This window comes from Crotalus tigris, unplaced genomic scaffold (assembly GCF_016545835.1).
Source record: "Crotalus tigris isolate CLP2741 ecotype Arizona unplaced genomic scaffold, ASM1654583v1 scf7180000018217.1405312, whole genome shotgun sequence".
Taxonomy (NCBI): Eukaryota; Metazoa; Chordata; class Lepidosauria; order Squamata; family Viperidae; genus Crotalus; species Crotalus tigris.
The window spans coordinates 1,297,940-1,310,002 of record NW_024096887.1 but is presented as its reverse complement, the minus strand read 5'-3'; the positions used below and the strand labels follow the sequence as shown (position 1 = coordinate 1,310,002).

General features: G+C 42.1%; 1 protein-coding gene across 3 annotated transcripts in view; it reads left to right on the top strand.

Annotated features, from left to right (window-relative positions):
- The window catches only part of FMO4 (flavin containing dimethylaniline monoxygenase 4), an 83,390-nt gene that overhangs the window by 28,649 nt on the left and 42,678 nt on the right, over positions 1 to 12,063 (top strand). For all 3 annotated transcript variants that reach the window (XM_039349018.1, XM_039349020.1, XM_039349019.1), the window contains exons 2-4: positions 8,077 to 8,265; positions 8,877 to 9,039; positions 11,849 to 11,991. In XM_039349018.1, the coding sequence (XP_039204952.1) occupies positions 8,077 to 8,265; positions 8,877 to 9,039; positions 11,849 to 11,991 (495 nt within the window). The remainder of the gene's footprint in view (positions 1 to 8,076; positions 8,266 to 8,876; positions 9,040 to 11,848; positions 11,992 to 12,063) is intronic.

Here is a 12,063-nt window from a genome sequence, read left to right as displayed (position 1 = left end):
GAGAAAGGGAGAGGGAGAGAGGGAGAGAAAGAGAGTGAGAAAGAGAGAGAGAAAGAGGGAGAAAGAAAGAAAGAGGGAGAGAGAGAAAGAGGGAGAAATAAAGAGGGAGAGAGAGAGAGGAAGGGAGAGAGAGAGAGAGGAAGAGGGAGAAAGAGAAAGAGGGGGAGAGAGAGGAAAAGAGAGAGAGAGGGAGAGAGAAATAGAGAGAGGGGGAGAGAGAAAGAGGGAGAGAAAGAGAGGGGGAGAGAGAGAAAGAGAAAAAGAGAGGGAGAGAAATAGAGAGGGAGAGAGAGAAAGTGAGAGAGAGAGGGAGGGAGAGAGAGAAAGAGAGAAGGAGAGAGAAAGAAAGAGGGAGAGAGAGATTAAATTAGTAACATGGTTGTTAAGTGAATCTGGTTTCCCCACTACCTTTGCTAGTCAGAAGGTTGCAAAAGGTGATCACATGACCTGGAACAATGTGACCATCATAAATATGAATCGGTTGCCAAGCATCCAAATATAAATCACATGACCCTGGGGATGCTGCAACGGTCATAAGTGCGAAAAATGATCATGTCACTTTTTTCAGTGCCATTATAACTTTTGAACAGTCACTAAGCAAACTGTTGTAAGTCAAGGACTACTTGTACTTTATCACTTTTTTCCAGTTTTTTTTTTTTTTTTGGTCATCAAGTGTTTGACACCTTGCTAGGTAACTCGTGGTACTCGAATGTTGCCATATTCTAAAAGTGGTACAATCAGTGAAAAGGTTGAAAAACCCTGTTCTATAGACCAAAAACAAAGTAAGAGACAATCTTGCTCCGAGCAATTATAAGCTGCTGTTGTTAAGTTATAAACTGACGTGAGGAAAGATATATATACAAGAAAGCAATGTCTAACTACTGACACTTGATGTCAGAAGGATCCAAGGGGGGCACCAAGACAGGCAGACCAAAGAAAAGGAAAATAAATGAAAGATGAAGCTGCGGGAGGTACGGAGAAAAAAGATAGAGGAAGCATTACAAGCAACTCTTTAAGAAAGCTGCCCTGCTGCCAAATGCAACCAGGATTTCTGTATGTCTTTCTTGGATGGGAAGTAAAATATATGCAGCTTGTCCAAAGAGCAGTTATCTATCACTTCCATCCAGAGATCGGCCCAATCCTGCCAACTCAATCAGAGAAGACAATAATAAGTGGTCCAGCCCCTTCAGGAGATTCTCATCCCTACGGGCAGTTTTCCATGGATTTTGTTTACCCCAGACATCACAAACTGGAAGATAGCAAGCCGGAGATTGTGGGGCTCTTAGAGGGAGGGCTCAGGTGAAAAGCAGACTGAGAAGCTGGCTGGGACTATTTCCAAAGTTGGAAGGGAGATAAGAACCCTGAATTGCCTGCAGGCAGTCTGTAAAAAACTCAGGAGACCTTTTTTTAGCTAAACATTGTTGGTGTTTTTAATTGAATTTTCCATTGTATCTGCCTATGAAAAAGTCTAATTGTCAGAATCCAATTATATTTCATCTCTAGTTATCAATTATAGAAAATACCATTTCTGCCTTCTCTGGATTCTGTCATACGATGAAGGGAAGGGGGTGAACAAAGGGGCTTTATGGCCCTCACTTCCTTCAGTACACTTCAAAGGAACTGGATGTGTATATCACCAAAAGGACTAACCATAACAATGGGGCTATTACCTTCATGTAGTTCTCTCTAAAGTCTCCATCCAGCCGGCAGTAAGGAAAAGGGGGTGGGAGTGTAATGCCTGAGACTGTCGCTGGAAGAAGGGGGTGATTGGCTGGGGCTACTAGGGAACCCCTTAAAACCTTGAATGGGAAAGCTTGGACCCCAAGTCCTGTCTAGAACACCTGCAACCATTTTCTCTTAATAAAGGATGCCTGTTGGAAGAATTATTCCAAGAGTTCTGTCTTCTTAAGATGCAAAGTGGGGTGGGTCCTTACATTAGACAGGACTTGCAAAATTAATCCACCTGGAAGGGAGACCCTTGCCGGGGGATTTTGCAAAAAATTACCATGTCAGACAATGGAGCAAGAAAGGGGGAAAACTCCCCAGAAAGAGAGCCGCTGCCCCGACTGGAACCTTGCTGGATGTCGGGATCCGAGAGGTCAGATTCCTCAGGAGAAGAAGTGGTGGAGACACGGGACCACAAGCCTCGCTGGTCAATGGGCATTGGAAAGAAAAGCGAGTGGGGAAAGGAATCAAGAAAGGTAACCCTGAGACGGGGGGCCAAGCAACCAGAATGGCAGCAGGAGATGGAGAAATCCCTGCACGCAAATGAAGAGGGAGAAAGCTGGGCACTGTACTCAGACTGGATCCTAGAGAAAGCTATTGACCTGATGAAGAGAACTCTCAGCTCCCTAGGAGAGGAGAATCCTGAGCCCTACGGCCACCCCAGCTCCTGGAGCCGCAAAGGGAGAGACACCGAGGGGGAAGTGGAACCTGCAGCCCCGGGGACATCTGCTGATCCAGTAGTCCCCACCCCCTACTGAACCACAGATGGCGATCTGGATGGAAGACACTACCACCAACAACGGAGGCACTGATCCATTCCAAGACGTCCGCCATTGGAGGTGAAATTCAAAGGGGAGCCAACACGCTTGAGGTTTTTCCTAACCCAAGTCCTCAGCTACATGGAGCAATACAGGTGGGACATCCCCAGCAACAAAGTCCGCATCCGGATCGTGCAGTCTGCCCTGGATGGACCGGCTGCACATTGGGTGGTGAACTTGCACGACTCCAATGCCCCAGAACTCAACAACTTCAACCGTTTCATGTCCTCTCTGAGAAGGCGATTTGAAGACCCCCTGGCTGATTGCAAAGCCCACAAAAGGATAAAAATGATGAGGCAAGGCAAACACCCAGTGGCTGAATATACACAAGAATTCTGGGCCATTGCCAGCAAACTGAACTGGCCAGAAGACATCCTCCTTAGCCATTTCAAAGATGGACTAAATTATGACCTATATGACGCTTGCCTGCCCCGAGGGGACCCACACCAACTTGACGAATGGTACGTCTTGGCAGAGGAAGCAGAGATCGACATATTGAAGAGACACCGCTGAGGAAAACAATGGAGCCGCTCCCCGCCTGAGTTGACACACGAACCAGTGAAACCATTGGCTACAGCCAAGAAGAAAATGGGTTGTTTCAAGTGCGGAAGAGAAGGGCATCAAGCTGTAGAATGCTGCTCCAAAGCCCCCCAGCACAACCCAGACAGATCCCCAATCAGCAAATCCAGAAAGTCTTCAGCTAAGCCAAAAGAAACTGCCATGAGAATGATGGAAATTGGGGAACCCCCCCACCTCTGCTCATCAGGGGGAAGGAACTCCAGCCTACACCGCAGGGCCGGTGGATGCCTCAGATGACAGCTCGGAGGGCGAACCCCTGGTAAGTGGACGCATTGCACCCATCCTCAAGACAGTGACTATATTAATTCCCCCCATGCCCGAAGGTGAAGGTGAAAGACTTAATAGACTCTGGCTGCACCCGCTGCCTCATTAGCCCAACACTAGTGGGGAATCTGGGCATTCCGTCAAAGAGACTGGAACAACCAATCTCATTTGGCCAGTTAGATGGATCCATAGCGGGCGGGGGGGGGTGCCAGCTACCCTAGCCACTTTACCAATACACCTCTCCCTGGGCAAACATGAGGACATAACGTTTGTGGTGACCCCAGGCATGGAATGCCCGATGATCCTAGGGATGGAATGGTTAAAAAAATGGAACCCCTGGGTAAATTGGAGGATGACAGAAATCAAATTCCTGAAGGGGGACCCTATGGACTTAAAATCCCAAGGGGGGCTACCAGAATCAAGAATAGAAAAAGCATCCATGGGAGAGGAAAAGGGATTAACAGAAATATCAGAGGAATACAGAGACTTTGCTGAAGTTTTCAATGAGGAGAGGGCGGATGAGCTTTCCCCCCCCCACACACACTGACACACAGAATGTGCCATTGAATTCAAGCCTGGGGCAAAACTCTCGAAGCCCAGATTATACTCCATGAGCCCAAAGGAGAAGGAGGAAATAGAAAGATTCATTAAAAAAAAAACCTAGAGAGAGGGTTCATTGAGCCAGCCAAGCCTAAAGTGGCTGCCCCAGTCCTCTTTAGAGAGAAGAATGACGGCTCTTTACGCTTATGCGTGGATTATAGGGCCCTGAATACAATCAGTGAAAGCAACCTATACCCTCTACCCCTCATGAAAGACATGCTGTCACACCTCTTGAAAGGGAAAATTTTTTCTAAACTAGACCTAAGAGAAGCTTACTATCGCGTGAGAATTAAGGAAGGGGACCAATGGAAGACCGCATTTAACTGCCCCATGGGGTGCTATCAATTCAAAGTCTTGCCATTTGGATTACAAGGGGGCCCTGCAGTCTTTATGCAATTAATCAATGACATTCTAAGGGAGCATCTATTTAAGGGGGTCCTTGTTTACTTGGACGACATTCTTATCTTCACTGAATCAAAAGAGGAACATGTCAACCTTGTCAGAGCGGTTTTAAAGAAACTGAGAGCCGCCCACCTATATGCCAAATTCTCAAAATGCGAATTCCATCAGGAAAGGATAGACTACCTAGGTTATCGCATATCCCCCCAGAGCATTGAAATGGACCTAGAGAAGGTCAGAGCAGTAGTAGATTGGGCACCACCCCGCACAAGAAAGCAACTACAAAGTTTCCTGGGCTTTGCAAACTTTTACCGCCAATTCATCCCCTCATTTGCCCAGATAGCCTTGCCCCTCACTAACTTACTAAAAATGAAGGGAGCATCCTCAGTAAAACCTAGCCAGTCACTAACATGGGCAATGGAGAACCAAGCAGCGTTTGAGAGACTAAAGAGACTTTTTTCTGCCGAATCAGTACTAAGGCACCCAGACATGGTTAAGCCCTTCGTAATACAGGCAGATGCAAGTAATGTGGCAGTGGGGGCTGTTCTATTACAAGAAAACAATGATGGAGTATTGCAACCCTGTGCATATACATCCAAGAAACTCACGGAAACAGAACAGCGCTGGCCCGTATGGGAGAAGAGGCATATGGGATACATTGGGCATTACTCATGTGGCGACAGTTCCTGGAAGGCAACAAAATCCCCTTCCAGGTGTGGACTGATCACAAAAATTTGGAAGCCTTGAAAGCGCCCAGGAAACTCAATCCCAAACAAGCCCGCTGGTCCTAGCATTTTCACCAGTTCCAATTTAAGCTCAAACATTTATCATTGTTATATATGGCCCCAATATAACAGCGCGCGAGCCACAGACTCTAAAACAATGATGGCGGGGTTACAACTGGCAACGCCAGTAACCACAAGAACCCAAACTAAATTAAAACCACAACTGGACAGCCAAATTGGAATTGAATTCCAGAAAAGTTTGGAAACAGATGAATGGTTCCAGAAAAACAAAAATGGGTGCACAATGAGAGACGGGTTGCCTTGGGTAGGGGAAAAGTTATATATACCAACAGCCCAAAGAGTCACTTTCATGCAGCTTTGCCATGACACAAAATCAGCAGGGCATTTTGGATTTGTAAAAACTTTACACTTAATTAAACGGCAATTATGGTGGCCATCCATAAAAAAGGACATAGAAAGTTATGTTGCCAGCTGCCCAACCTGTGCATCAGCAAAGAGGTTGCAAGGGAAATCGCCAGGGCTATTACAACCAGTGGCAAGTCCCTCAGCCCCCTGGAGGGAAATAGCCATGGATTTTATAGTGGAATTGCCAGAAAGCAATGGGAATACTGTTATCTGGACGGTCACGGACTTATTTTCCAAACAGGTGCACTTTATCCCTTGCCAAAAGATTCCCACCGCAAAAGCCTTAGCAAAACTTTTCATCTAGCACATTTACAGATTGCACAGGGCACCCCAACACATCATCTCTGATAGGGGAGTGCAATTTACGTCTGCATTTTGGAAGGAATTTTTATCCCTCTTAGGGACCACTCAGGGACTGACATCTAGCCATCATCCACAAGGGGATGGACAAACAGAACGTTGTCATTCAGTACTTGAGCAATATTTAAGATGTTTTATTAATTTTCAGCAAACAAATTGGACGGACCTACTCCCTTTCGCAGAAATTGCTTACAATAATGCAGTCCACTCCAGCACAGGTTACACTCCTTTTCAAATAGCCACCGGTCAAAGTTTCAACCCCATGCCAGAATTAACCCCACAGGAACCGGTGATCCCATCACTGAAAGAATGGATGGAACAATTACAAAACGCCTGGCCAATAGTTAGAAAAGCACTAGATGAAGCTAGGCAGGCATACAAAGCACAAGCCGATAAAAAAAGGGTTGAGCCTACACCATTCATTATAGGAGAAATGGTGTACTTATCTACAAAATACCTAAAGTCCCTGCAACCCTGTAAAAAACTTGGAGGAAAATATATAGGGCCTTTTCCAATTAAAAGAATCATAAACCCAGTAACAATAGAATTAGAATTACCCAAAAATCTCAGGCAAATACACCCAATTTTTCATTGCAGCTTGCTGAAAAGAGACCGTCAGTCACCTCTACGGCCAAAAATCCCCCCACCACCACCTCCAATCATGGTGGAGGGTGAACAATATTTCAAAATAAAGGAAATCCTTGACTCTAGGAGATATCATGGAGTGACTCAGTACCTAGTTGCCTGGAAACACCTCCCTGCCTCACAAAATGAGTGGGTCCATAAACATCATGTCCGAGCCCTGAAGCTATTAAAGAAGTTTCACACAGAGTATCCTAACAAGCCTGACTAACTTTTATACCTGTTTTGTTTTCTTTCAGATGGATCTGTCTTTTTTTTTTAAGGGGCAGGATGTCAGAATCCAATTATATTTCATCTCTAGTTGTCAATTGTCGTTGGAAGAAGGGGGTGATTGGGTGGGGCTACTGGGGAACCCCTTAAAACCTTGAATGGGAGAGCTTGAACCCCAAGTCCTGTCTAGAATGCCTGAAACCATTTTCTCTTAATAAAGGATGCCTGTTGGAAGAATTATTCCAAGAGTTCTGTCTTCTTAAGATGCAAAGTGGGGTGGGTCCTTACACTAAGCTTAGCTCACCAGAAGAAATGAGACTAATTTTATCAAACAATGAGAAAAAATGCTCTACATATTATAATTCCTATGGACTTTAGCACCTTCATATGCTAAGACCTGTTCATCTGTGGGTTGGGCATATAAAAAATAAAACAAGATTTAAAAAATAATTAAAATAATAATAAATTGATTTTAAAAAACACCCAAAAGGCAGATTAAATGGACCGCTAAGTCTTTTTTTGCTGTCAGTCTTCTATGTTTTTATAATGAAGTTCAAGATATATGCATTTAAGTGGTTGTATGCACATTGATCTCACCACATACTGTAGCTGTTTGATAGATTGAGTGCCACACACATGAAACTGTACATGTATGATATATACTCTCAGATGATGGTGCGTAAATAGGAGATATTAAAATTTCCTACCATCATATTTTACTAGCATAGCTTACATACGTTAAAACTCCTTTGTAAACTTTCCTGCTTGATGAAGCACAAAGAAACAAGGCATTCTGTAACCAGGCATTCTCTGCTTCCAGAAGAAGCTAGATATTCCCAGGATTAATTAATTATATAGACTCCAATACAGATCCCCAAACTACCTCATTTTCACAGATAGCAAGCATGATATCTATGGATATCCGTATGTCACAGAAACCTTTATTGTACTCTCAAGCCTCCCTGCACCAAAAAGTGTCCTTTGGAATGTTAAAATGAAAAAAATGAATACACAAACACGTATCTAATTAAAATATGATTGTAAAATAACATGAAAATCCAAGGTCATTTTATTTATTTCTTCATTATTTACTAATTACATTTATATGCCACTCATTTTGCTGTCCAAAGGGACTTTGGACAGCTAAGGTCATTAAAATAAAGGTAGCTAGATATCAGTGGTCAGCAGAATTAAATAAAACCAGATTTATCCCATGGCTAAAACCAGATAACATTTAAATAGTAGGTTGCATTGCAAAACACTTTCAAAAATGATTTTAAAGGCTTATTAACATTTTACTATACTTCATATATACTACCATTGTACAGGACATTCCTGAAAAGGGAAGGACCAATGTTTACAGATCTGTGGTGAGCAACACATCCAAAGAAATGACCTGCTTCAGTGACTTCCCATTTCCAGAAAGCTGTCCTAACTATGTGCATCACTCCTTAGTCCTGGAGTACCTCAAGGATTACGCTAAATATTTCCACCTTCTGGACTGCATTCAGTTTAAGGTGAGCGGGAAATAGATATTTCTGCAACAGTCAGAATAAAAAGGACTGTAAATGTTAAATGACATTCCAACCACTGTGATATGTTATAAATATTAGAATTCAATTATATTAGAGAGATTCCATAGAACCACTGTATCATAGGGCTGGAAGGGACCTGCTCTAGCATCTAGGCAGCTGTCTCTGGGAAGCTCATAAGCAGGGCATCCTTGCAGTCTGCCTCCTACCCCTATAAAGCATTTATTTATTTATTAGAATTTTATTCCATTGTTATACCCAAAAATATAGTGTTTCTGATCATGTGTACAACACTCTTGAGTGGGTTATACCACATCTTGTAAAAACCTGGAGTTTACACTTCAGATTGGCTTAGCTAGAAAAGAGACACACAGTCCCTACTAGATACAGATAGCAGTGAGAGATTTATTACTGAAGCAAGAATTTCTCCTGAGTGCTTGCTACTCTTGTTAACTTTTATGCTTTTTGAGAATCTCTTCCCTCTTATCTACTAATCCTCACAACTCTCAATAGAACACAAAATAACAGCAAAATTGAGAATGTCATTACTTTATAATAAGGTCAAATTATTTTGTTTTGTTTGGGGATTGTACAAGACAACGGTATACAGCATCAGAAAACATCCAGATTTCACAACTACTGGACAATGGATAGTCTACACAGAGACTAATGGAACCCAGACAGCAACTATCTTTGATGCAGTTATGATTTGCAGTGGTCTTTTTACAGAAGTTAATCTACCCTTAGATTCTTTTCTTGGTGAGTTTTGAACAAATTTGCTAAATACAAATAAGCTAATGTGGTTGTGGTTCCAGCTATTTAAAAAAAATTGTCTTGCTGTTTTGTAATGGCAGATTGATTCAAAATAAAATAAATAATCCATGATTTGATCATGGGTGAAAAAGCCAAGTGCATTCTTGGTGGGGAAAACAAAAATGACCTTAAAATAGTACAGGACACATCCTGCTGACCTCTAGGCTTAACCAAGATGACATGCTGTATGTGGATCTACCTTTGTGTCTAATTTAGAAACTTCAGTTTATACAAAAATCAAGAGCCAAACTGGTTTGGGGCAAAATGCACATGGGTGCTCAAATTATTGCACTGGCTGCTTGTTAATTTCCGGGCAAAATGCTCGTTGTAAGTACTAAAAAACTTTGGTCCAGGTTGCTTGAGAGAATATTTCTGTCAAAACCCATATCTGTTTGATTTCATACTTCCCTTGCTTCTTTCTCTGACCCAAATTCCATTCTCTTCTTTCCCTGGGTTCTGCCATATTCCTAGAGGGGAGGGGGGAATGATCGCAGGTTTATTGCCTTAACTTCCTCTATCACTACAATGTAACACTTTACTCTCCTGCATTATTTCTTAGCTTTCTCTATTGCTACAATGTAACACTTTGCTTTCCTGCACTATTTCTCCCTGTAATTTCCTCTCCTTAAACTGTCAATTAGAAAAGGGTGGAGATAGAAAGGAATGCAGCCTCCGGCAACCGGCTTATCTCTGCGCTCTCAAGAGAAGGTACAAAGAATCGCCTAACCATCGTAGTTAAGCCAGAGCCGGCCTGATGTTATCTCCCCTTTCCCATGATGGACTTAACACCTGGGGATTGGCTGGTTTGAACTGTCTGGATGAACTATGGCATGGGGTTTGCTTGGGACACTTTAAATTATTGATCTGAGGGGAAAAACCTCAGATCCTGTCTAGTATGCCTGCTATCAGCTTCTCCTAATAAAAGTTCCTTTTGGAAGAGCTTGCTTCCATGAGTTCTGCTTTCTTGGGATGAGGTATTTAAGTGGGTCCTGACAGTTTCTTTCCATAGCAACTTCATCACTGGAGAGCAGTGATGAGGTTTACTTACAGAGGCTTCATCTGCCATTGACTCAGTGTCAAGCCTTCTTGGCTGACACTTCAATTTTTTGGAATAGTTTTCCTGCAGAGTTCAAGGTACTGATGTTTCCGTTAACTTTAAAAAAAGTCCTTAAAACACATTTTGGTTTAGAACTGTTGCTTTATTGTTAATTATTCATTTTATTTGCTTAACTTGTTTTTTGGCTTCTAATTGTTATCTAACATCAAGATGATAAACTGCCAAGAGACTTCAGTGGCCAGCTATACACCAACTTATAATAATACGACTTATAACAGTTCATTTAGTGACCGTTCAAAGTTAAAACAGCACTGAAAAAAGTGACTTATGATCATTTGTCACAGTTATGATCTTTGCAGCATCCCTTTAATCACACGATCAAAATTCTGGTGCTTGGCAACTGGTTCATATTTATGACTGTTGTTGTATCCTAAGGTCATGTAATCACCTTTTGTGACCTTCTGACAAGCAAAGTGAATGTGGAAATCAGATTCACTTAATGACCAGATTATTAATTTATCAAATGCAGTGATTCACTTAACCGCTGTGGTAAGAAAGATAATAAAATGGAGCAAAACTCACTTAAAAGTTCTCACTTAATAACATTGTGTTTGTAAGTCGAGGACCATCTGTAGTTTTCCCATTGTCCTCCATAGGGGATTAGCAGAAGAAACACACCCAACCACTCTAAGATATTTCATAGTGGCATTCACTCTTGGGGCTATCCTGGACCATACTAAAATCACCTTTCTAGTTTTGGCATGTATAATTTGAACAATACATAGCCAGTAGGGAATAATTCAGTGTTATGGGGTCTGGGCAAAAAGCAACTTTATCACATGTTCTTGCCATATGAGAATTGCTGCCCTCCCCATATGCTGGCTTATTTTCAATGGAAAGGATGACACTGATTCCAAAAGATGATTTTTCTCCCATGAAGAACAGCAGACCTAGAAAGCAGAGATGCAGTTACAATGGCAATTACAGTAGGGATAAAGACCTAAAGTCACCTTATGCCACCTATTTTCTTAGTCTAGCCAATTTCCACCCATGGTAGCGATTTATGTTTTCAAAATTACACAATTCCTGTCATATCCTTTTTGCATTTCAATTTTTTCATAGATGAAAAATGGATCATTACAATCATTGCCTGAAGCAGAAGAATTAAAACAAAACAAGTTATCTGCCTCACAAGTTGTCCTCTTATATGGAAAAAATCAGAAGGAAATCAATCCCATTTACAGTTGAATAAATCTGATAATGTCAGAACTTCAGTGAACTAGGACTATTTAGTCCAGCATAATATTGCCAGTAGACCCAACCAAGTGCTTTTTAAAAAAAACTCCTACGTAGAATATCAAGGGAGTCAATATAGGAAAGGACATTTTAAGGTGCTGCAAAGAGGTTGCACTCACAGATGCTTTGAAGCCCCTTTAAGGGGATTAAATCCAAGCTTCTGGGCAGCCATCTTGCATACTATGTAATTCCCTTTCAATTAAAAAATGGGACCATGGAGCCACCTCTTGTTATGGTACAGTATTTCCCTTAACTCTCTTGGCAGATAGCCTCTGATAAACACAGTAAAGTTTAATAACCTTTGGCACTGTATTGAGTAGCTGTAATAATGAAAAAAACTGTTTTATTGTCAAGGAAAAATGTCTCATGAAGTGTGACATTGTCTTCTCTGTCATTTTACAGGATTGGAAAACTTTAAAGGTCATTACATGCATAGCTGGGAATACAGAGATCCAAAAGGGTTGGAGGGTAAAAAAGTTCTGATACTTGGTGCTGGGAACACCGGAGGCGATGTCGCTGTGGAAGTGAGCCGCACAGCTGCCAAGGTATCATTTGCTGAATCAATGACTGCTGTGCTCCTACTCTTCAATAGGAAATAAGTGATCATCTTGGAGTCA